General features: G+C 37.9%; 1 protein-coding gene across 2 annotated transcripts in view; it reads right to left on the reverse strand.

Annotated features, from left to right (window-relative positions):
- TMTC2 (transmembrane O-mannosyltransferase targeting cadherins 2) overlaps positions 1 to 26,943 on the reverse strand; it is a 445,065-nt gene that overhangs the window by 204,103 nt on the left and 214,019 nt on the right. For both annotated transcript variants that reach the window (XM_033221143.1, XM_033221144.1), the window contains exon 4: positions 298 to 412. In XM_033221143.1, the coding sequence (XP_033077034.1) occupies positions 298 to 412 (115 nt within the window). The remainder of the gene's footprint in view (positions 1 to 297; positions 413 to 26,943) is intronic.

Consider the following 26,943-nt stretch of genomic DNA (forward strand, 5'->3'; position numbering starts at 1 on the left):
TAACTGAACAAACATTTTAAGAACTAAAAAATATTTAAACCAATGTTTATGTAACATGGCATACCACTTCCAAAAAATTCAGGCGTAACATATAAGTACACATGAATATTGATGATGTGGTCCAAAACAAAGAAATCACAACCACTATCCACCTAATAGTCTCAGAGGCATGATTAACAAAAAGACCATTTCAGTACAATAGCTATCATCATCTCCATTTCCAGCAGTTAAATCAATAGTCCCTCTTACTGCAGGTTTCAAAGATGAACCAAACCAGAGAAAGCAAGGCATACTCACAAATTATAAAGCATGTCAGCCATGTTGCTGCGGTAATACAAAGCATTTCTATAGGCGCTTTCAGCTTCAGAAATTTTGCTCTGACTCTTCAGAACATTTCCAAGGTTACCCCATGCTGCCAAGAAGAAAAAGAAATTCTCAGACTGAACATCAATCCAATTATACATGACATAATATCAGGCCATCAGGAAGTACCACAGGGAGAGAAAACCATCATAAAACATTTTTAAGAAAGAAAATTTATTTCCTTTATATTCTAACATTTCATCAAGCCAGGAGATTAAATATAATCAAAGTCTTAAAAAGTTAAAGTAATTATTATGTCTCAAAGCAGATATACATATACAGTTCATCATAAGGCCAAGAACAATGTTATCTTAAGATCACCTACAAAGGCTTCATGCTCTTCCAGATTTCAGTAGGGGTCTTCATGGTCTGAAATTATTGTATACTTACTGGGCCAGAAACTGCAAGAAATGATCTTAAAATAAACAAATATTTCATTCAAGTATGAAAAAACTGATAAATGGCATAGAAGATCTGGAGATGAAAAGCAAAAAAACTAAACAAGATCAAAGCTATAAAGAAGCTTACCAGGCATCAGAATACATCAATAAAACATTATAGATATAATGTTATTTTGTACTCTTTCTTCTTATGAGCTCACTTCCCTGAAAATAGCTATTTCTACACTTAATCATGTTGAAAATTAAATATATTTTCTGTGTACCCTCTTTGTTCTCCCCAAATAATAGTAATTTTTCAACATTAAAAATAACAAAAGGCACAGCACCAATAATTGCCCCCATAGTACAGCTCTCCAATGAACTTTGCCCTCAAACTTGGCAGCTTCTCTTGCCTTCTTACTTCTCCACAAGGAGATGGAGTATTGAGTCCTGAAAGCAGAGTCCCCCAGCAAATGATAGAGATGAGAAGAAGGGTCATGTGTGTTGATATATTTACTTGGGTGACTACTGATTGTACCTGAAAAATGAAAGGGTTTTGAGTTATTAATTTTAATGTAAAAAAGAGTACAGAATCTTTCAATCTCAGATTTGCCTGTGTGCCTCTAAGAAATTTAAAACTCCTGTGCTTCAGTTTACTTTATCTGTAAACTGGGAAAATAAGTGTCTCATCTGTTTCATGATGAAGATGAAGTGTGTTAATATACACAAGCTGTTTAAGGCAGTGTCTGAGGTTGGGCACGATGGCTTGCACCTGTACTAGCACTTGGGGAGGCCGATGAGGCGAGCGGATTGTTTGAGCTCAGGAAGAGTTTGAGACCAGTCTGGGCAACATGGTGAAACCCCATCTCAACAAAAAATACAGAAATTAGCTTGGCATATTAGCACATGCCTGCAGTCCCAGCTACTTGGGAGGCTGTGATGTAATGAATGCTTGAGCCCACAGAGTCGAGCCCATAGAGTCGAGGCTACAGTGAGACATGATCACGCCACTGCACTCAAGCCTGGACGACAGAGTGAGACCCTCTCTCAAAAAAATAAAACAAAACAAAATAAAAAAAAAAACAAAGACAGTGCCTGAAACATGGTAAACACTCAATAAATATTGCTATTATCATTAATATTATTGTGGTTGATACTCTTTACAATTTACAGTAGTTAAGCATTTCTTACAAAAATAACATTAACTACAATGCACTTTATGGCCTTATGTTATCTACAGAGAATACTAATCCTTCATGTTTACAATGTCATATACCTTCTTTGCTTCCAAGGGAAAACAGGGGAAAGGCACTGAACTCACAATTATGCAATAGCTAATAGTGCCATATACCATGCCACACACTTGACATATATCATCTCACTGAGCTCTCAACACAGTTCCTAAGTGCCCATTCCCCAGATGAGGAGACAGAGGCACTAAAGAATTTGTTTGTTTGTTTGTTTATGTATGTATTTATTTATTTATTTGAGACGGAGTCTTGCTCATCACCCAGGCTGGAGTACAGTGGTGCCATCTCGGCTCACTGCAACCTCCCCCTCCCGGGTTCACGCCATTCTCCTGCCTCAGCCTCCCAAGTAGCTGGGATTACCGGCGCCGCCACCACACCTGGCTAAGTTTTTGTATTTTAAGTAGAGACGGTGTTTCACCGTGTTAGCCAGGATGGCTCAATCTCCTGACCTCCTGATCCGCCAGCCTCGGCCTCCTACAGTGCTGGGATTACAGGCATGAGCCACCACGCCCGGAGGCACAAAGAATTTGTAAAGTTAATACTGAAGTGTTAGAGCAAAAACTCTAATCCGACACTGGCTGTTTGCAAACTTTTTCTCCCCTCGACCTAACATTTTCATACCACATTTCATCTTTCACTGCAAACCAACATTCACATACCAACATTCACATAGGCCTCGGCATTATGAGTCCATAGAAAATTGTATCCTTTAAATTAAAAGACAAAATAGTGTAAAGTATTGTCAAATTAAACTACTAAATGAAAAGAAAATAAAAAGTAGGAAAACAGTAAAATAAATTATAATTGTCTTCAAACATAATAGGCATAATACCATATATATTCTATACCACAAATTAATAAGATATGCCTCTATGGAAATTTGTAATAATTAGGCAATTTTAAAACCCCTATTCCTCCCAAAGTTCTGCTCTGATTGTGTGATTAGTAAAACAGAATATATTTACATTGGAATCTCTCTGAGAAATGCATTCAAATGTTAATTGAAGCACCAGGAAATCCTCATTATAACGGTATCCCATTTTGTTAGTAGTCCTAGATCATAGATGATTTAAAAAACTAATACAAAGACATACCTTTGAATATTTTAAGACATACTTCCAGCGAAAGAAATTGATTTCTTTAGATACTTACATCTCAAATAAATAATAAACTAATAAGTGCTTCTCTTGTTGACAACAGACATATACAGGAATATCGTGGAGATGTTGTGGGTGTAGGTCCAGACCACCAAAATAAAGTGAGTATCACAATGAAGTGAGTCACATATTTTTTTTGGTTTTCTAGTGCATATAAAAGTTATATTTACACAATAATATTGTCTAATAAGTGTGCAATAGCATGATGTCTAAAAAACAATGACATAATTAAAAAATACTTTATTGCTAAAAAATGCTAACAATAATCTGAGCCCTTGGTGAATCTTCATCTTTGGTCTGGTGGAGGGTCTTGCCTTAACACTGATGGCTGCTGACTGGTAAGGGTGATGGTTGCTGAAGGCTGGAGTGGCTGTGACAATTTCTTAAAATAAGACAAAATGAAGTCTAGCATATCAATTAACTCTTCCTTTCACGAAAGACTTCTCTGTAGCAGGTGATGCTATTTGATGCATTTTATCCACAATAGAACTTCTTTCAGAGTTAGTCTCAATCCTTTCAAACCCTGCAACTGCTTTATCAACTAAGATTATATAATATTCTAGGTGCTTTGTTGTCATTTCAGCAATGTTCACAGCACGGTCACCAGGAGTAGACTGCACCTCAAGAAACCACTTTCTTTGCTCATCCATAAGAAGCAACTCCTCATCTGTAAATATATTATCATGAGATTGTAGCAATTCAGTAACATCTTTAGGCTCACTTCGAATTCCAGTTTTCTTGCTCTCTCCACAACCTCTGCAGTTCCTTCCTCCACTGCAGTCTTGAGCCCCTCAAAGGTATCTGCAAGGCCTGGAATCAGCTTCTTCCAAATTCCTCATAATGCTGATATTCTGACCTCATTCCATGAATCACAAATGTTCTGAATGGCATCTAGAATGGCAAATCCTTTCCAGAAGTTTTCCATTTACTTTACCCAGACTCATCCGGGGAATCACTGTCTAAGGAAGCTACAACCTTACGAAAAGTTACTTCCTAAATTAGAAGATTTGAAAGTCAAAATAATTCCTTGATCCATGGGCTATGGAAAAAATACTGTGTTACTATGCATGAAAACAGCATTAATCTCCTTGTGTATCTCTGTCCGAGTTCTTGGGTGACCAGGTGCACCGGCAATGAGCAATAATCTTTTGAAAAGAATTTCTTTCTGAGCAGTAGGACTCAACATTGAGCTTAATATATTCAGTAAGTCATGCTGTAAACACATCTGTTGTCATCTAGGAAATACAGTTCTACTTATAGAGCATAAGCAGAATAGATTTAGCATCATTCTTAAGGGCCCTAGGATTTTTTGAATGTTAATTGACCAATGGCTTCCACTTAAGGTTACCAGTTGTATTAGCCCATAAAAATAACAGTCAGCCTGTCCTTTGAAAATATGAAGCCAGGTGCTAACATCTAGCTAGGAAAGTCTTATATAGTATATTCTTCCAATAGAAATCTGTTTTATATATACTGAAAACCTATTGTTTAGTTGTAGCCACATTAATCAATTATCTTAGCTATATTTTCTGCATAATTTACTGCTTTTCCATCAGTACTTACCACTTCACCTTGTACTTATATGTTATGGAGCTGGCTTCTTTCCTTCAACCTAATGAACCAATCTCTGTTAGCTTCAAACTTTTCTGCCACAGCTTCCTCACTTCTCTCAGCCTTCATATAATTGAAGAGAGTTAAGGACCTTGTTCTGGATTAGGTTTTGGCCTAATGTAATGTTATGGCTGGTTTGATCTTTTATCCAAGCCAATAAAACTTTCCACCAGCCAGGCGCAGTGGCTAACACCTGTAATCCCAGCACTTTGAGAGGCCGAGGAGGGCGGATCACGAGGTCAGGAGATTGAGACCATCTTGGCTAACATGGTGAAACCCCGCCTCTACTAAAAATACAAAAAAATTAGCCGGGTGTGGTGGCGGGCACCTGTAGTCCCAGCTACTGGGGAGGCTGAGGCAGGAGAATGTCGTGAACCTGGGAGGCTAAGCTTGCAGCAAGCAGAGATGGAGCCACTGCACTCCACCCTGGGCGGCAGGGCAAGACTCCATCTCTAAATAAATAAATAAAATGAAAATTAGCCTAATTTCATTATTTTTCTGTCTCAAAGAATAGGGTTGCCCATGGAAAGGGAGAGAAATTGGGGAAGGGTTGATCAATGAAACAGAACATGTACAACATTTATTAAGTATACCATTTGATATGGGCACAGTCACAATATTAACAACATACATCACAGATAAGCATAACAGATATAATAATAAAAAATTAATATATTGTGAGAATTGCCAAAATATGACAGAGACATGAAGTCAGCACTTGCTGTTGGAAAAATGGCACTGACAGACTTCGTTTATGTAGTTGCCACATTCAATTTGTTAAAAAAAAAAATGCAATATCTGAGAAGCACAATAAAGTGAAATGCAAGAAAATGAGGTATGCCTGTCGTTATATCTAGAACATATGTTCACTCATTTGGTTGACTGTTCATTTATCCACTCATTAATGTATTAAATATTTATTCATTCATTAGATATTTGTTAAGCATCTACTTGGTGCCAGGAACTTCATTAGGAGCTGGACACTCAGTACTGTTCAAAATAGTCAATTCCCACCCATGTGAGCTTATGTTGGAAGTGGGGGATGGAGTTAGTGGAGGGAGGGTGGGATCCATACAATAAAATAATTGAATTAACTTCAGATAGTGATAAGTGTAATAATAATGTAAAATAAAATAATGTGATATGGATGAGGCTAATTTAGGTAAGGATATCACAGATTTAGGAAAATAGGTATGATCTCTAAGAACTAAAGGATAAGGAGCAAGTCTGGCAACGACTGCTGATGCCACATAAGGAAAATACAGCAAAGGATCTAAGGCAAGAATGAACTTGATGTTTCCCAGGAACAACACCAGTCAGGTGAGTGGCTGCAAAACGAGAGGGAAAGTCAAGATGAAGTCACAGAGATAGGCAAGGGTCCCATCACATAGGGTTTCACGTGCCACGATAAGAAGCCTGGGGGTTATTTTATTTGCGATATTTGGGGGGAAATATTCAGTGAGGGATTTTGTGATTTGAGTCTCATTTTCAAAAGGTCTCTTGACTCCTCCGTGGAGAAGGTACTCATTGTAACAGAACTAAAGGAGCAACGGGGGGACCAGTTGGAAGGCAACTGCAGTAATCTAGACAGCAATATTACAGTGGTTTCCAACAGGATAGATGAGCAGCAGAGATGGCTATTTCAAAGTGAGAAAACAACTTAGAAAGTAAAAATCATCAACAAGGTTAAATGAGGCAAAGTCACAATCTGAAATTAGGTTTCCTGCTTTTTATACAAATAAAAATCTCTTATATTTCTTAAGATTAAGTAATTGCCCTAGATGCCTGCAAAAATCTTGTTTTCCTGTTGTACACACACATATCATACACAATTATCAGCTTCAGACAAGGCTACTCTGATAAAGCAAAACAAATAAAGACCTCCTCAGGAAAAGGTCACTGTATAACCCACAAACTACCAAACATCCTCCTCTCTTGCTATATGAATGATTTCTTTATCCAGACATAGAATTGTCCTGGTATCCAATCAAAATAAAGCCCTCACTTCCTTAGACTGTATTCCAAATCACCCAACCAAAGTCAAAATCCTATAATAGGATATATAATGAGATGCCCCAGAGTTCTCCATGATGTAGCTGTTCTCTCTCAGTGTGAGAAATAGTTAAGCCAACTTTTACTTTAGGTGTGGCACTAGTGGTCTTTGGCTGAAGAGAATTGACAGAGGATTTCATCATACTCAAATATAAAAACGATTCCTTCTCAAATCCTATCTTCCTTAAATTATTGATCCACGATGCTGTGTTGATCAAAATAGATTTTAGTTTTCTGAAGAGATGCCATAACTCTTCATAGCTGATTCTATGAGTTACTTCTTTAAGAAATTTGATCATATTAACCCACTCAACTTTTTAATATCATGTCAATTTTTAAATCTAACCTTTCTGACTATCTGGAAGTATGCAAACCAAATCCTAAAAGAAATGGAGGAATATTCCAACTCATGGATAGGGCAATTTAACATTATAAAGATGTCAGTTCTCCCAAATAAATCTATGAATTCTATGTAAATCCAATCAATATTTTAGCATCATTTATTAAGAAACTCAAAAACTATATTTTAGTCATAATATATAAGAGAATAATGAAAATTGACTTTTATACCATATTCATGAAATACAAAGACAAATTCCAGATAGCTTAAAAAGTTAAATGTGAGGCCGGGCGCGGTGGCTCAAGCCTGTAATCCCAGCACTTTGGGAGGCCGAGATGGGCGGATCACGAGGTCAGGAGATCGAGATCATCCTGGTTAACACGGTGAAACCCCGTCTCTACTAAAAATACAAAAAAAAAACTAGCCAGGCGAGGTGGCGGGCGCCTGTAGTCCCAGCTACTCGGGAGGCTGAGGCAGGAGAATGGTGTAAACCCGGGAGGCGGAGCTTGCAGTGAGCTGAGATCCGGCCACTGCACTCCAGTCCGGGCGACAGAGCGAGACTCAGCCTCAAAAAAAAAAAAAAAAAGTTAAATGTGAAAAAGTAAAGCTATCAAAAGACTATATAGAAGAATATATCTATGGAATGGAAAAGAACTTTTTAAAAAGAGCCCCAAATATAATTTGAAATGTAAAAAATAATAATAATAATAATGGATTTGGGTATTTCAAAAAGGACTTCTATTTAATGAAGAATATTATGAACAAGTTAAAATGCATAATATGCTGGGAGAAGATATTTCAAACATCTAAACAAAGAAGTGTCTGTACTTGAAAACTAGAAGGAACTCCTGCAAAGTAACAACAAAAAAAATAAGAAATAGAATAGGGGAAAAATAGACAAAGGCCATGAATAGGATTGTACAAAAAGGAAAACCAAAATGAATACCAGACATTTAAACTAATACTTAAATTTCTTAATAACCCCCCTGAAATGCAAATTATAACAACCAGATATCTTTTATACCTAGACTGGCAAAATAATAGAAAAATGGATAAGGTCAACTACTGGTAGAGATGTTGGGGAAGAATCCTGTGCACAGCTGGTGGCAGTGTGGTCTGGGGCAGACATTCTGTTATGCCCTCTGACAGTACTCAGTCAAATCAACAAATGTAAGTGACTAAGTCAAAAAGGACCTCTGTCTAGCAATCCCAGTCCCACATAAATTCTCACCTAAGAAAGCATGTAAGGGAATGTTTAAATTCAACTGCCTTAGTGTTGGCTGACAGTGGGTAGTAACAATAGGTCCATCATGGGAGAACAATGTGGGACACTCACTTTCCACACTCCTATGCAGCATTAGGACCAATTAACACCATGTCAATACTGCTACATGAATGGACCATAACTGCCTACAAATAATTTTTAAAAAGGAATGCAATGTCATAACAAAGATAAATGTTAAAAATTGATTCATGCCCAAAATATCACTATGTATTTAACACAGTGTATATTACAATTAAATCAAAGGTATATAATAAATCAAATACATTACATACAAATCAAATATGTTAGATCAGCTGTCTATGCTGCAAAGAGAAAATTAAGAATACAGATAAAAGGGGATTAATACATGAATAAAATAAAGGAAACTTGCAGGGATTAACCTGAAAACTGCAGTGAAGGGAAAAAGAGAAAGAGAAGGAAAAGGAAGGGAGGAAAGGAAAGGAAACAAAGGAAAGGAAACAAAATAAAATTAAGGTCACACACCATCTTCTTTTAAAATAGAGATGGAGTTATGCTATATCCTACTTCAGGAATAAAAGGTTGTAACATCCACTAAACCTTTTTTAAGAAAGATAATTCAAAACAGATGTTTGGGATTATCTTCAAATTTTCACTTTGGTACTTATTCTTTGGGCCACTCAAAGACCTTGGTATTTTCATTAACATTTAATATAATGTGCATTTTTTACATGTTTAAGCCTGTATATTTTATTGGTATATTCATTTCATACAATCTTTTAAAAGTGCAGTTTTATTGAAATAAAAATCTCAAAGTTCTTTCAATGAAGTGTGATGAAGTGTAAATAATAGTCACAAATGTTTTAAAAGTCCACATTTGTTTTTTCCTGTTGCCCAGGCTGGAGTGCAGTGGCATGATCATGGCTCACTGTAGCTTCAACCTCTTGGGCTTGAGCAATCCTCCCACCTCAGCCTCCCGAGTAGCTGGGACTACAAATGTGCACCACCATGCCTGGCCATTTTTTTTCTAATTTTAATTTTTGTAGAGGTAGGTCTCACCATGTTGCCCAGGCTGCTCAAAAACTCCTGGACTCAAGTGATCCTCCCACCCTGGCATTGCAAAGTGCTGGGATTACAGGCATAAGTCACCGCACCCAGCCAAAAAGTTCACATTTTAATAGAGGATATGTACAGATGAATGCAAATCACACTTTCAACTCTGGATATAATAAAGGATTTATCTGAAGTTCAAAAAATATAGTTGTTGTTCCAAAATCCCAATCTAATTTTGAGAAGTTTTTTTCCCAATGAAGTTTCCAAATATTCAGAGTATTCATTTCATTCCTGTTTTAAACAAAATAAACTTCATATGAAACTGCTCTAACTTGGATGGACTACTGCCCCATCTCAAGGGCCTGCCTTGTAGCATTGTGACAGCATAAAGAGAGCAAAAGAATGGGAAGTGGAGAAGAGGAGATGAAGAAGAAATTTTAAAAATTATAATAAAAATAACAATAATAATAGTGTTTACATTTATTTAAAGATTCTACATCCTTGGTAGCCTCTTCAATTCATTTAACCTAATAAAAACATTTGGGGTCTATAGTATTACTATCCCTATTTCACAGATGAGAAAACTGAGGTTAAGCCTCCTAAGTAGCAGACTTAATGACAAGGGAGATTCAGATATGTATCCAGGCATGGAAATGTGATCAGAGGCAAGGCTATTTCACCCTCTCAATATTGAGTTTGAGTACAAGGTAGAATATCATAACATGACACTTAATATGTTTCATATATTTTAATTTAGGGTCTACAACATAAATATGAAAACAATTTATCCAAATGAGTTATCCTCTCAGAACTGCTGGGGGGGGGGGGGGAAAGAAAAAGAAAAACCCCACAGTAGTAACAAAATAAAACTATCTGGTATCCATATTTCATAATATATTTTTCAGACCAGGGAAAAATTAATGCCAAGTAGTATATCAAATGTTTTACATGTCTCTGGGAATATAATTTTATATGTCACCTTTTCCTGTTAACATATTGGAACTGAACATATTCTGCCTATGTAAGCAAATGGTTGTTGCTCAAAGATGCTGGCTGGGAACTTCGGTATATTTATCAATTCTTATTAGTACCCTGAAGATACTTTACATGTGACAGAGATTTAATAGGCATTGTTTAATAAGTAAACAACTTCAATCCTAAGACTAAGCATATATAATGACTATATTAAGGGAAGGCAAACAGACACTTCTAGATATCACTGGATAAGCGCTAGAAAATATGATCTGTAGAGCTATCTAATATTCAAAAAGAAAAAGAAATTCTTCTGTTAAAAAAATCAAGAAGTGAAGAAGTAGGAATAACTCTTATACCTCAAGGGCTCTTCACATTGATATTAAACTACCTCTAAAAAGTATCCATTTACTAAGAAACTTGATCTTATTTCACAATGAAAGCTTCTCTTGTACTTGGTCCACAGTCTGTCATGGTTTATTTTATGTTCTTTCAAAGGCAGAAGAATAATTAAATATTCCCATGTTGCTGAAGTTGTTCTAAAGAGAAAATCAAATGTGAGGTCCCTCTAGAAATGTTGTGATCTGCTACAATAAATACCTCTAAATTTTTTTCAAAGTTCTAATTTCAAATACATGGTAGTCTTAAGTTTACAGAGTAAATTCAAACTTACTCTGAAGTAACTATTGCAATTTCATATCTCTGATATACTTCACGAAATCAATACAGGGAGATTTGAGAAAATTTTTCAAGATTTTTTCTTGTGTTAATAATTTGAAGAAATTATATATATTCATTAATTACAAAAGAAGTCATAATACGTTTTTCGTAATTTGGCATGCACTGCTTTGAAAAAACAGCTAAAAGAGCAGAAAACACACTAAGATAGAAAATTGATTCTTAGAGTAAGGTTGTTGCTATAACAACACCTGAAAATATGGAAGCAGCTTTGGAACTGGATAATGGGTGGAGGTTGGAAATTTGGAGAATCAGGCTAGAAAAAGCCTATATTGCCATGGGAGGGCTCAGAAGACCTCAGAACTGTAGAGCTACCAGCGTACAACGCCAATCTGAGAGAGCGGAAATGTGGGCTGAGCCCAGAAAAGCCATGGGCGTGGCAGTTCTCAGTGTCTTGAGAGCCCAACCCCTATATCAGTGTGCTCAGGATGTGGGACATGGAATCAAAGGAGATTATTCTCCAGTTTTAAGACTTTGTATTGTTTTCCCTACTGGGTTATGGATTTAGTAGGGACCAGTTACCGTTTTCTTCTTTCCTCTTTCTCCCTTTTAGAATGAAAATGCCTACTTCTATGCCTGTTTCACTGTTGTATTTTGGAAGTAGATAACTCGCTTTGATGCCATAGACTCACATCTGGAAGGAATTTGCCTCTATACAGATCATGCCTTGAGTATCACCCATATCTCATTTAGATGAGACTTTGGACTTCGGATTTTTGAGTTGATGGAAACAAGTTAAGGCTTTTGTGACTTTGGGGATGAATGAATATACTTTTGCACTATAAAAAGAACATAAATTTTGGGTGCCTAGTACAAAATGGTTTTGCATGTGCCCTCAAAATTCAACATGCTGTAAACTTAATCCCCAGTGTAACTGTATTGGGAGGTAGGTCCTAATAAGAAGTGACTGGGTCATGAGGGGGAAGCCCTCATGGATGGATTAATGTTAATACAGGAGTGGGTCAGTTTTCACTAGAGCGAATTGTTACAAAAGCAAGCCCAGCCCCTCATGCTTTTTCTCTCATATGTGCTCTCTCTTTTGCTTTCTGTTATAGTTCAACCCTTGCCAGATGCCAGCGCAATCCTCTTGGACTTCCCAGTCTCTAAAACTGTGAGCCAAATACATTTCTTTGTGTGTTTGTTTTGTTTTTTTGGAGACTAGGTGTGGTGGCTCACACCTATAATCCCAGCACTCTGGGAGGCCAAGGCTGTCAGATCACAAGGTCAGGAGTTCAAGATCAGCCTGGCCAACATGGTGAAACCCCATCTCTACTGAAAATACAAAAATTAGCCAGGCATGGTGGCAGGCACCTGTAGTCCCAGCTACTCAGGAGGCTAAGGCAGAAGAATCACTTGAACCCAGGAGGTGGAGGCTGCAGTGAGCCAAGATTGCATCACTGCACTCCAGCCTGAACAACAGAGCAAGACTCTGTCTCAAAGAGGGAGGGAGGGAGGTAGGGAGGGAGGGAGGGAGGAGAGAGAGAGAGAGAGAGAGAGAGAGAGAGGAGAGAGAGAGAGGAAAAGAAAGAAGATAAAATAAAAAGATAAATGCATTTCTTAATATTTAATTTTTACCTACTTAACATTCAGGTCTACATAAGTAATCATGTCTCTTTGGGTTATCATCTCAGCATTTTCATTTTACTAATACACCGCACAGTCACTGAATGTGGTAAGGACTCTTATTCTTGTTTCTTGCTTCAGCTATAATTCATTTTAAACCTTATAAAATTAACATATGTCTTTAGTCCCTATATAAAAATCTTGAGTTCTATGTAAGGATCTGCCAAAATTGAAGTATTTAATTGCATTAAATAAGGGGATAAATTCTAAATTTTGCTTCCACCAATGCTGAGTTGCTTGTTTGAAATCAGAGTGTCACTTCCATGAGGAGGTAAAAGTTGCAGTCTTGCCAGTTATCTATCATAAATCATTTGCAAAAAAAAAAATAATAACTTATTTGTACTTAATATCGTAGTGCTTAATATATCTACTAAGAATTGTTTTTATTCAGATTACAAGCCAATTTTGGCCAGGCACAGTAGCTCATACCTATAATCTAGTATTTTAGGAGGCCAAGCTGGGCGGATTGCTTGAGTCCAGGAGTTCCAGACTAGCCTGGGCAACAGGGTGAAACCCCAATAAATACAAAACTTAGCCAGGCATGGTGATGTATGCTGTAGGTTGGGGTGAGGGAATCCCTAGAGCCTAGGAGGTCAAGGCTGAGGTAGGAGAATGCCTTCAGCCTGGGAAGTTAAGGCTGCAGTGATTTATGATCACACCACAGCACTCTAGCCTGGGTGACAGTGAGAGACCCTGTCTCAAAAAAATAAAAGCCGGCCAGGCGTGGTGGGGCTCACGCCTGTAATCTGAGCACTTTGGGAGGCCAAGGCAGGCAGATCACGAGGACATGAGATCGAGACCATCTTGGCTAACATGGTGAAACCCCATCTCTACTAAAAATTAAAAAAAAATTAGCCAGGGATGGTGGCGGGCGCCTGTAATCCCAGCTACTGGGGAGGCTGAAGCACGAGAATTGTGTGAACCCTGGAGGCAGAGCTTGCAGTGAGCCGAGATTGCACCACTGCACTCCAGCCTGTGTGACAGAGTGAGACTTGGTCTCAAAAATAAAATAAAATAAATAAAATACATTAATTAATTTAATTAAAGCCAATTTTAAGCTAGATTTGTGTATGCATATGTGATCTCTCCTAATCCTCATAACAAATGAGCTTATATTATCATCCAGTTTGTACTATTAATAGAAGAAGAAACTATGCCTCACAGAAGTGACACTTAAAAAGATAAGAGAACAAGAAGATGGTCTGTCTGGTTCCAAAGTCTTTGCCTTTAACCATAATGGAAGTCTTGGACTGTGGATGTGCCTCATGAATGGTCTTACCAGCTACAATTTAAATAAATATTATTTTAAAATATAAATGTTAATTGTGTTCAACTTTCTAATGTCAATGGAGAGAGAAAGAAGGAAAAACGAAAACAAAGGGAGGGGAAAAAGAGCTATTTAACTGCATGGAACTGAAAATGAGCATGAATGTGTTGTTGCTGTTTTTTTAAAGTAGACTGTCTTCCCACTCCATCTATTAGCAAAGATTCTAAGGGTTGGGGGGGTCAACATTTGTAGACTGGGTATTTTACTAATTGTAAGACAGTCACTTTATATGACTCCAGGGAGATAAGAGCCTTTGTAAGCCTACAGGAATTTATTTTTTCTGAAGTAATTCTACCTCAGATTATTACAGAAAAGAACATAATAGTAAGTAGGTAAATAAAACAGATGTAGTTAAAATATTAAGTAGAAGAAGTGGCTATGATTTAAAGATCATGATTCATATGTTATCACAACACATATCCTATATGCTTATATGTAATTCTAATTACAGGAATTTTACAAGATACAGTTATTTCTCATTCCCCTATCTGTAGCTACTTCAGATAGATCTGAAACTAAATATATTCCCAATGAGGAAAAAAAAAAATGTAAAGATAAAAATTTAGTACTTCAATAATATATTAACACTGTTAAGTCTCAAGAGCACTGTCACTATAACATCTATGTGCATACTGTAATATCCACATGTATAATCCAGCACCCGTGTTTGTTTTGTTTTAGTGTATCTAGGGTTGTTCCTTGGCATTTTACCATCTGCAATTTCTACCATATTCCTGATTTGACTATGAGCCATTCTCACATCCACGGCTCAGGTCTGCTGCCAGTACCACTCATGGTATTTGATTTTGGGGTTTTCCTGCACTTGTCTTCACTCCATTTCTTATCTATGCAAAATTTTTCCCAAGGCTTCTCAATTAAAATTTACCTGCCCTATGAGCCAAATAACAATGTGCTCTATACAATGTTTCTCACAAACTAGCACACGGCATTATATATAAAGACAGTCAATATAACTGCACTTTCAAATATAATGACTGGCCAAAGGGAGAGAATTTGGGAGCAACAAGCCTTGAGGCTCTCCTCAAATCCCATGCAACAAACCCATTTTGCCTATCACACTGTCAAAAGCAGTTAATGGAACACTTGGGGAATATATATACTAGAACGTCATAAATAGTGGTCCTGTTTATATAACAAATATACCGATTCAGTAAAGGCTTTTTAGAAATTCCTCATATATTGCTGATTGCATAGCCCATGCAGTCGTCCAACCAGTATCTTTTTAAATTATTATTTTTCTGTTTTAATTTTTTTCTCCATAAATACTGGGTCCTTCTATGTTGACCAAGCTGGTCTGGAACTTCTGGTCTCAAACAGTCCTCCTGCCTTGGCCTCCCAAAGTGCTGGGATGACAGACGTTGAGCTGCTGTACGCAGCCTTGATTATGAACAATGATAGATGTTGTCTCCCATTAAAAGATCAGTTCCTTTTGAGTTATGGTAAATCCTAAAGAGTACAAGTTGCCTCTGAGTTTGTGTCAGGAATAGAATTGTCTCCAAGCAGCCCTTACAGCTTGCTTCTAACACAATTGGGATCATTTGAGTTTGGTTCAGGTATAAAAGATGAAGAACCCTTAGAAAGACCCAGAGTTCTTAGATGAACTCTGTACAGAATTTGTACAGAATTATGATTCCCAAGCAACTTCAGGGGAAACAAAAAGAATCAATTTTCTCCCTTAAATTCTCTTTTTTCTTTTATTGCCCAAACCACATCTGTTTTTATCTCACAGTAGATCCAGTCATCAGTTAGGTATGTCCCTGCCACCTAATGGTCCAGGTTAGTTTCCTACTATAAGTCACTAAAGGAACTTTGATACAGAAATGTAAAACGAAGTGTCCAAAATCTATGTTGTAGTACTAGCCCTGTTACCAATTAGATTTGGGTCCACCCAAGTAAATTACTTAATTTCTGCTCCTATTTCATAGTAAAAGCAATAATTTAGTAAATATGTAATGTGGAACAAACCCTGGCCTAGGTATGCTATGCCAGTACCCACAAGGTGGTATTGCTATACTCACTCTATAGATAACATTAATAAGGAAAACAGTAACCACTATATACGAGTTATAATCAGTATCCACATCTACCTCACTGCAAAGTTTAGAATCTTTAACCATGCTCCTTAAGCATCCTGCCTCTCTTAGTTTCTCATCTGTAAAAGAATTGTAAGGATGAGTGCAGTGGCTCATGCCTGTAATCCCAGCACTTTGGGAGGCTGAGTGGGGCAGATCACCTGAGGTCGGGAGTTTGAGACCAGCCTGACCAACATGGAGAAACACCGTCTCTACTAAAAATACAAAATTAGCCAGGCATGGTGGTGCATGCCTATAATCCCACCTACTCGGGAGGCTAAGGAAGGAGAATCGCTTGAACCAGGGAGGCGGAAGTTGCAGTGAGTTAAGATTGCACCATTGCACTCCAGCTATGCAACAAGAACGAAACTCTATCTCAAAAAAAAAAAGAGTTGTAATGATGCTTGCCTAAACTAAACTCTGAGTCACTGAGAATATTAAATTAACGTAGATGTGTAACTCCCTGGAAAGTACATTATTATGGAAAAGGTATATTTCATTAATAGATTATATACTAAAAGCATAACCAATTCGATATACACTTTTATAGTAAATCTGCCCTATTCATTATCTATGCTCATGCTACTAAGAATCGCATTGGCAACCAAATCCAGGACAACAAAAACACAACTAAAAGCAATATTGAATACTCTAAAGGACAATTTTAAGATTTAAAAAATAATAAAAATCCTAAAGATTCCATCTTATTTTAAAAATCTGCTTCTAAGTTATAAATATAATACATCTCAAATATAGTACATCAGGGAGAAAATTCCATGTGTTAACTTCTATATGTTAATTTTCGGCATTCACTGTGATCAATTCAGTACCTAGTGTTGAACAGGCCAAAAGTAAATACTAGAGAAAAGGTGATAAAAAGAAAAAAAAAAAAAAAAAGAAAGAAATGATCAGTAAAAAATGCAAATAAAATATGTGAGTAGAAAAATATTTACTTGTGCTAATAAGGACAATTATTTGTAAATAACTGAGATTTCTAAAATAAAATATCAATTATCTTTGCTATATGCAAAAATCTTTGGCAACTATCATTTTAAAGCATTTCTTCTATACTTGCAGTTGATTTAACAACAGAAAAGAAAGGGAAGTTAACTTTCTTTGCCTTCTTTACTAGTACAGGACAAGTAGACAAGAATTCTGAAGACTGTGCAAATACATGTCACCCTTGAACAACATAGGTTTGAACTGCCTGGTTCTACTTATATGTGGATTTTTTTTTTTTTTTCCAACCAAACACAGATTGGAAATACAGTATTTGTGGGATGTGAAACCCATGTATAGAGAGTACTGACTTTTCCTATATTCGGGTTCTGCAGGGCCAACTGTGGGAATTGAGCATGCAGGGATTTGTATATAGGTTTGTGGTCTTGGAACCAATCCTCCACATATATCAAGGAACAATGGTACTTCAGTATGAGGCATTTTTGTATGAACTGAAAAACATGACATTGAAACAGAGAATGCTATTATACATATAAAAGTCTTGAAACTACAATTCAGAAAGTTATACTTCCATATATTAAAAAGAAGCTAGTACCCAGAGGGTTAAGTAAGATAAAGAGGAAAAATCAGGAAATACGTCAAAACCAGTGATTAATGAATATTACCAAATAAAAAATATGACTAGATGTGTGGTCTTAGATATAAAGCCATATATTCTATTCATGAGTTTTAAATAATGTCAGATTTGCATGTCAGGATGATTAAAACTCATAGAGAAGCCACATTTTCCTTTCAAATAATCAGAACTGGGTCTTAGGACATATGTCTTTAAACCCTAATTTTTAACTGAAAACCTCAAAAGTAAATATCTGCTCCAGGCTCAATGTGAGAATGAGCTGAGAACCAGCAACAGCCAAAACCAAAGTATGATGGACCTCTGACCAAAGCCGTGCACAGCCTCTTGCTTCTGGAATGGTATCACAGAGAACAGAAGCATGGCATTAGGACTTCAGTGACTTCATCAACTGCCCTCAAAAAGTATCTCAAGATCACTGTGCTAAAGTGTAATGTCAAAATAAATTTTAAAATTCTGTACTGTTGCTTCCAAATAATAGCATTTCAAGAACGAAAAGTAATTTTAAATTTATCACTGTGATTAGAGATAAGAAAAATGCAGAATACATGGGTTTGTATAGTAATAGTAATAAGCAAATATTTTCATTATACAAGCACAGAAACTCCTTTCTACTTAAAATTATTGTAAATATTTACAGGAATGTGAGTATTACCACTCACTCTTTTTTTTTAGACAAGGTCTCAAATCTGTCACCCAGACTGGAGTGCAGGAGTGTGACCATAGCTCACTGCAGCCTCAACCTCCCCAGGATTGGGTGATCCTCCTACCTCAGCCTTCCAAGTAGCTGCAAATACAGGTACACACCACCACACTCAGCTAATTTTTGAATTTTTTGTAGAGACAGGGTTTCACCATGTTGCCCAGGCAGGTCTCAAACTCCTGGGCTCAAGTGATCCACCCATCTCTGCCTCCTAAAGTGCTAGAATTATAGGTGTGAGACACTGCACCCAACCACCATTCATTCTTAACCACAATTGTGAAGGTAACATGATGCTATCATCTACGGAAAATATTCAGATTATTCAACAGCAGTACTGCAAACCATCAAAACTTGTTTATAAATCTCAAAGAGATTAAGTCAACTGACTTGGTGAAAAAAGAAAACATTTCAAAATATCTTAGACATTGTGGTCTTTGCTGGTAGTCTCATGAAATACAAGTTGAGATATTTTACCCTCGTATCCCAAGCAAGGAGAGGTAAGACGAGCAGAAAAAAAAAAAAAAAAAAAAAAAAAAATTATTATCACATTTCTTTATGATATGACTTCCAAGTTCCTACACAGAGCCCCAAACATTAAATGATTGTAAGTTTCCTCTGCTATTCCAGGCATCTTAAGAAGAAAACGCCGTGCTTTGACACCTGGGTAATCTGTTCTTGTCAAAACTTGACTCGGAGTTGATGTATTACATTTCTAACCCAGTTCCTTCTTTCTATACTTAAAATGTCTACAGAGAAATTTTTCATAATTAAAACATATGCTTAAAGTGCTTCCTAAAAAGACAGTAATGCTAATATTTTAATAACTTATGGTGTTTTGCACAAAGGAACTAAATTATGCTGTTTAAAATCACTGAAAGAATGGGCTGAGAGGTAGCTGGTATCACTGGGAATTAGAATTCTTAAATACAAGACAAAATGAAACCTCCAATATAGTTCTGCTCTCAAAATGATGTTTTTGTTGTTGTTCTAAATTTGTTTTTAGGTAATGTCTAACCAAATCTGAGTATGGGCTGGGCGAGGTGGTTTGCACCTATAATCCCAGCACTTTGGGAGGCCTATGCGGTCAGATCACTTGAGGACACCAGCCGAGCCAACATGGCAAAACCCCATCTCTACTAAAAATACAAAAATTAGCCAGGCATGGTTAATTACAGGCACACACCTATAATTCCAGCCACTGGGGAGGCTGAGGCACAAGAATCACTTGCACCAGGAGGCAGAGGTTGCAGTGAGCCGAGATCGTGCCACTGTACTCCAGCCTGGGCAACAGAGCAAGACGCCATCTCAAAAAAAGAAAAAAAAAAGGAAAGAAAAAAATCTGAATATGGCTTATACTTAGAAAACAATATTATCATTTTTTTAAAAAGAACATCTAATATGTTTGATCATTATTTCATTTTGAGTAAGTACATGATATTTATGTCCCTCCTAGGTCCCTTTGGATGATAATGTTAAAATTGCACAGAAATTTACACCGAGAAGCAACGGTCAAGTGATTATGATAACGGAGTGCTGGGAAGGAAAGAGAGGTCCCTTTAAATGATATAGAGGCTGGAGGCTGGTTGGGGGGAAGGGCTGGGTAGAGGAGGGTGTGGTTCCTGGCTAGGGCTCCACCCAGCAGACCGAGGTGAGGACAGGCACTCCTGCCTTCGTGCCCAAAATGTTGCATTTTCCAAGACCACCGTGGTTCCCCACATTCAAATCCTGGGGCTATAAAAAACCCGAGACCCCTAGGCGCAGTGGTTCACGCCTGTAATCCCACCACTTTGGGAGACCGAAATGGGTGGCTCACAAAGTCAGGAGATCGAGACCATCCTGGCTAACACGGTGAAACCCCGTCTCGACTAAAAATACAAAAAATTAGCTGAGCATGGTGGTGGGCGCCTGTAGTCCCAGCTACTTGGGAGGCTGAGGCAGGAGAATGGCGTGATCCCAGGAGGTGGAGGTTTCAGTGAGCCAAGATCAAGTCACTGCATTCCAGCCTAGGCAACAGAGAGATACTCTGTCTCAAAAAAAAAAAAAAAAAAAAAAGAAAAGAAAAAACAGAGATCCTAGCAGGCAGACACACAGAAGCTGCTGGATGGCAAGAAGAACCCATCTGCAGAAGACGACAAGGGCTGGACATGGAGGATGTCCAGGGGAACATGCCTGTGGAAGAACACAATGACAGACCAGTCGAATGAGGCGGAGTTTGGCCGGAGCAATCAGAAGAGAGCCCAGGCTGGGGAGCAACCTGACTCCAGGGAAAATCCATCTCCCTTCTGGTCCCCCGATCTGCTAAGAGCTACTTCTTAATCAAACCTTACACTCATTCTCCAGGCCCTCATATAATCCGATTCTTCTGATACACCAAGGTAACAAACCCTGGGATACAGAAATCCCTCCCTCCTTGTGATAAGGAAGGAGGTCTAACTGAGCTAACACAAGCCGCCTATAGATGGCTAAACTAAAAGAGCATACTGTCACATGCTCACTGGGGCTTCAGCAGCTGTAAACACTCACCCCCTAGACACTGCCATGGGGTTGGAGTCTGCCCTTCTGTATGTTCCCCTAGAGGTTTGAGCAGAAGAAGCGAGCCACACTCCCTTTGCACGCCCTGTGAGGGGGACAGGGGAAATCTTCTCATTTCTGTAAGATTTCTAATTTAATGCCCACATGCATAAAAATTAAAACAAGGCTCACACTTCCTCTACATCAAACCCTTTTACAATAATTGTATGACTTGAACATCTCACATTTTTCCATAATTCCTTGAGACTTATCTGGAATTCTCTTTAAAATCCATGATCATCAGAAATAGGCACAAGTGCATAATGAGGCTAAAACTAAGACATGATGTGTTTATCCTCTTGAAAATCTGCTCTTTAACACTATCAGCAATTGTATTTATAGTACAGAAAGAAAGGAACATATTTTATCCTGCTTTAGAGGGTTCAAATACCTGTAATTTGATTCTGCACGATAGTGCTTTTACACATAAAGCTTCCTTTAACTTTTGCTGAAAGAGAATTAAACATTTCAAAAATAGCTCTGATCTTAAACAACTCTATTCTCAAGTAGAACTTCTAACACAGCTAATCATTCTTTAATAGGTGTCAGATTTTAAGATATTTCATAGGTCTCATTTTCTTACTGTATAGTGAAACTCCATGTTCAGAGAATCACACCTTGTACTGAACCAATAAAAATGCTACATTAAAAACAAAAATATTTGCAAATGAATGTATTAATTGGTTGGAAAGTAAAGGCAAACCTAAAGTCTAAAAACTTCATGAGGCCAGGTGCGGTGGCTCACGCCTGTAATCCCAGCACTTTGAGAGGCTAAGGTGGGTGGATCACAAGGTCAGGAGATCGAGACTAACATGGTGAAACTCCATCTCTATTAAAAATACAAAAAAATTGGCAGGGTGTGGTGGCACGTGCCTGTAATCCCAGCTACTTGGGAGGCTGAGGGAGGAGAATCACTTGAACCTGGGAGGCAGAGGCTGCAGTGATCCGAGATTGCACCACTATATTCCAGCCTGGGCGACAGAGCAAGACTCCGTCTCAAAAACAAACAAACAAACAAAAAACAAAACAAACAAACAAAAAAAACCTTCATGAATGCAGGACTCCAGAAAAGTAAACTAGCTGTGAAGATGGTATTCACCTTGCATACACTACATCTGTCAAACAGATAAACCTCGGTTTAGGCTTTAATGAACTTCAAGCAGGAGGTTAGACTGCAGAAGCCACATAAGCTGTGATCTGCCTGAAAGGAAAGAGTCTTTGTCAGTTCAGTAGCAACACACAAATTTAAAAAGCTTAGAGAATGAAAAGATGGGTGAAGTGTCTGTCTGGCCTATTTGGACAAACAGAAAACAGGAAAAAATATTCCTTGGGAATTCTTACGTGTAGGTCCACCTTCACCAAGTTTGGGGCAATACTACATTTGTTGCCTAAAGAGTATCCAAGCAAAAATAGTTTTTAAACTACAATTGTAGCAGAGATTTTCAAAAAGATATTACAAGAATATTATGTGCAACACTGTACCAATAAATATAAAAACCCTAGTTAAACTGAACAAAACTCAGAGAAAAAAGTTACTAAAACTGACCCAAAAAGCAAATTTGGCTCTTTCCAAAACTATGAAAGAAATTAAATTAACAGAGAGAAAAAAAAAAAAAAAGTCATCTATAACCAAAACATTATGCCTAGCTAGTTTTACAGGTAAATTCTACCTAATATAGAAGAAAAAAAAATTCTAATTTTACATAAAATATTTGAGGGAAACAAGAAGTAATGCTCCTAACCTGATTCTATAAGGTTAAGATCATTGATTTTAAAACCAGAATATGACACCACAAGAGAGAAACTGACAATCATCCAGAAATACAGATGAAACATAAATGTAGAAGAAAATGGAAATAATACATTATAACCAATTCCTGGGATTAATCTAGGAATGCAAAATAGGTTCAACATTAGAAAATCTATTAATATAATTCATCAAAGTAAGAGACTGAGGAAAACCTATCGTCATCAATATTAATTCATAAAATAGTTCTTAAACTAGAAATGAGGAAAACTCTACCAATAAAAGTTACCTATAGAAAAATCTGTAAGTACACAAAATCAATGGTGAAAAAAACAAAAACCATTTTTTAAACAAAAAATAAGGAGAAGTATAGGGAAAGATCCTCAAAGACACTGGTAATATTCCTTTAATAAGCTACAGAATAGATATTTTAGTAGTATTCCTGAAACTATGTAAATATGATGTATATGCATACTTGTATGAATATAAATGATATATTTCATAAATATTTAATAGAAGTAAAGAAATGTTAGGGGATTTTTTTTTTTTTTTTTTGGGAGGGTGTCTTGCTCTGTTGCCTAGGCTGGAGTGCAGTGGCACAGTCTCAGCTCACTGCAACCTCCGCCTCCTGGGTTCAAGCAGTTCTTCTGCCTCAGGCTCCTGAGTAGCTGGGACTACAGGCGCCCGCCACCAGATAATTTTTGTATTTTTAGTACAGGTGGGGTTTCACCATATTGGCCAGGCTGGTCGCGAACTCCTGATCTCGTGATCCACCCGCCTCAGCCTCCCAGAGTGTTGGGATTACAGGCATTAGCTACTGTGCCTGGACTAGGGCTGCTTTTTTTTTTTTTTTTTTTTTTTTTGAGACAGAGTCTTACTCTGTCGCCTAGGCTGGAGTACAGTGGCTCCATCTCCGCTCACTGCAACCTCCACCTCCCGGGTTCAAGAGATTCTCCTGCCTCAGTCTCACGAGGGAACTACAGGCATGTGCCACCATGCCCAGCTAATTTTTTTGTGTTTTTAGTAGAAACGGGGTTTCACCATGTTGGCCAGGAAGGTCTTGATCTCCTGACCTCGTGATCCGTACACCTTGGCCTCCCAAAGTGCTGGGATTACAGGTGTGAGCCACCGCGCCCAGCCTAGGACATTTTTAAGACACACAAAACTACGGAAATCAGAAAAATTTAACTTCATGCTTAATCATATGCTAGTCTCAAGTATTTTAGCATATAAACCCCGATAAATATAATCTAAGGTAACTCTAATTTTAAGGTTTGAAGGTTTTCAAAAGCCCATAAAGATTCTAAAATTTTGTTGTGGGTAATTTCAAAATCTTAAGAGTCAGCAATATGGCACCCACTTCATTTATAATACATCCTAGGACCATTTGCACTGAGTCTGTTGTGGTCTGGATTTTTTTCCTGCCCCACAAAACTGTGCTTACAATTATTAGAGCCAGACAACAGGAAAACATTTTTGTGCCAATTCATTGTTGTTTTTATTTTTAGTTTTTTGAGACAGAGTTGAGACGGAGTCTCACTCTGTCACCCAGGCTGGAGTGCAGTGGCACAATCTCGGCTAACTGCAAGCTCCACATGTCCAGTTCAGGCAATTATCCTGCCTGAGCCTCCCAAGTAGCTGGGACTACAGGCACACACCACCATGCCAGCTAATTGTTTTGTATTCTTAGTAGAGACAGGGTTTCACCATGCTAGCCAGGCTGGTCTCGAACTCCTGACCTTGTGGTCTGCCCGACTTGACCTCCCAAAATGCTGGGATTACAGGCATAAGCCACCACACCTGGCCCCAATTCATTCTTAAAGGCATCTGAACTTCTGCAACTCCCCCATCCCACATGGAAAACAACCATACTTGATTTCTGCAAGAATCAAATATTTAAAATGGGCCTTAATTTAACAATTGAGTAAATGTAAATCTGCTTTTAAAAAATATTTTAGTCTAGTTCAATCAATGAGATACCTTCCCTTTATTCTTGCCAGCCCTGTTGTTTATCCATTTTTTTCTACTCAACAGAGAAGAGATGGACTGAGAAGACAAAACACATAATTTCCTTATGGAAACCAGATTTAACTTCCTGCTATTTATCTCTCAATCAGCCTTTATTGGTGGGATGCTTTTAGCTAGTTTCTCTTACCGAGGCTCTCTGGTAAAAATGAAAAGCTGTGTTTTACAGTGCAACTGAGGCCAGTCAGTTTCAACAAAATACTGTAGTGGTTTTCCTCCTTAACTGGTAAATTTCTTTTTTCTTGTTTTTTTGTTTGTTTGTTTTTTGAGACAAAGTCTTGATCTTGTCCCCCTGGCTGGAGTGCAATGGTGCGATCTCAAATCACTGCAACCTCCGCCTCCTGGGTTCAAGCAATTCTCCTGCCTCAGCCTCCCTAGTAGCTGGGATTACAGGCGCCCACCACCACGCCCAGCTAATTTTTGTATTTTTGGTAGAGACGGGGTTTCACCATGTTGGCCAGGCTGGTCTTGAACTCCTGACCACATGTGATCTGCCTGCCTTGGCCTCCCCAAGTGCTGGGATTATAGACTTGAGGCACCATATCTGGCCTTAACTAGTAAATTTTATCATGTTTTATAAAAATCTGAACCTCTGTTGAAAATTTTTTATATTCCCTTGGACATATCATGACAAATTATTGGTAAAATATAATAATAGAATTTGTTACACCATTTCAAAGCTAGCTGGTTAATTACAACTCATCATAGAGACACTCAATTCGAGGTAAACAAAAGCTTAGACTGTAAAATCCACAAGGAAGTAGTCAATTTTTACATGGCTTAGAGGCTTGGGTTTCACTTAAATTGTGAGTTATTTCCTAAATGATATTTCTTTCTTTTTTTTTTTTTTTTGAGATGGAGTCTCGCTCTGTCGCCCAGGCTGGAGTGCAGTGGCCAGATCTCAGCTCACTGCAAGCTCCGCCTCCCGGGTTTATGCCATTCTCCTGCCTCAGCCTCCCGAGTAGCTGGGACTACAGGTGCCCGCCACCTCACCTGGCTAGTTTTTTGTATTTTTTAGTAGAGACAGGGTTTCACCGTGTTAGCCAGGACGGTCTCGATCTCCTGACCTCGTGATCCGCCCGTCTCGGCCTCCCAAAGTGCTGGGATTACAGGCTTGAGCCACCGCGCCCGGCCCCTAAATGATATTTCTACAACATACTTGTTTCTTAAAATTTGATACCATATTAAATTGAAATAGAACCACCAATTTTGCAGCAATCTATGAAGGAAAAAAAATTGTCAAACAGTGCAAAACTAAAACAATTTTGACTCTCTTTTTCTTTTTTGTTTTTTTTTTTTTTGAGATAGTGTTTTGCTCCTGTTGCCCAGGCTGGGGTGCAATGACGCGATCTTGGCTCACTGCAACCTCCGCCTCCTGGGTTCATGCGATTCTCCTACCTCAGCCTCCCGAGTAGCTGGGAATACAGGTGCCCACCACCATGCCCGGCTAATTTTTGTATTTTTAGTACAGACAGGCTTTCAACATGTTGACCAGAATGGTCTCGAACTCCTGACCTCGTGATCTGCCCAGCTCGGCCTCCCAAAGTGCTGGGATTACAGGCATGAGCCACTGTGCCCGGCCAGCTGTGTTTTTCCATATCTAAAAAGGTAATGTTTGCCATTTGCATTGGGGGAGTGAATGCAGACTGCTTGGATAATCACCTTGAAAGTTTCAAATATGTGTATCATTTTACATACATCTTTTATATTTATCATTTCACATATTTACATTAAAAATGGGCATTAAAAACAACCTTTAGCTCTTAAGTTTTTCTCAGATTCACTCTTAATTGTTCTTAACTATTTAAGAAATTGCTTTCAAACAATTAACCACCATAGTCATATGTTTTTTAAACCAAACTGACATAGAGTTAATAAACCATTCTCAGAACCTATTTGATTTTGAATCTATAACTTAATTTTAAAATGCCTTTAGCAAACCAGATGTGCTGCCATATATGCTACAATTCTTTTATGTTTATACGCTCACTGATCTGCTTATCTATAACTTTGTTAGCCTGAGATTATGACGTTAATTTATAAGGAAGTTTGCAAGAAGTTGGTTTTAGGCAAGAGAGGTGACCAGTTTGATATGCCAGCA

The sequence above is a fragment of the Trachypithecus francoisi genome, unplaced genomic scaffold (assembly GCF_009764315.1).
Source record: "Trachypithecus francoisi isolate TF-2019V2 unplaced genomic scaffold, Tfra_2.0 Lachesis_group11, whole genome shotgun sequence".
Taxonomy (NCBI): Eukaryota; Metazoa; Chordata; class Mammalia; order Primates; family Cercopithecidae; genus Trachypithecus; species Trachypithecus francoisi.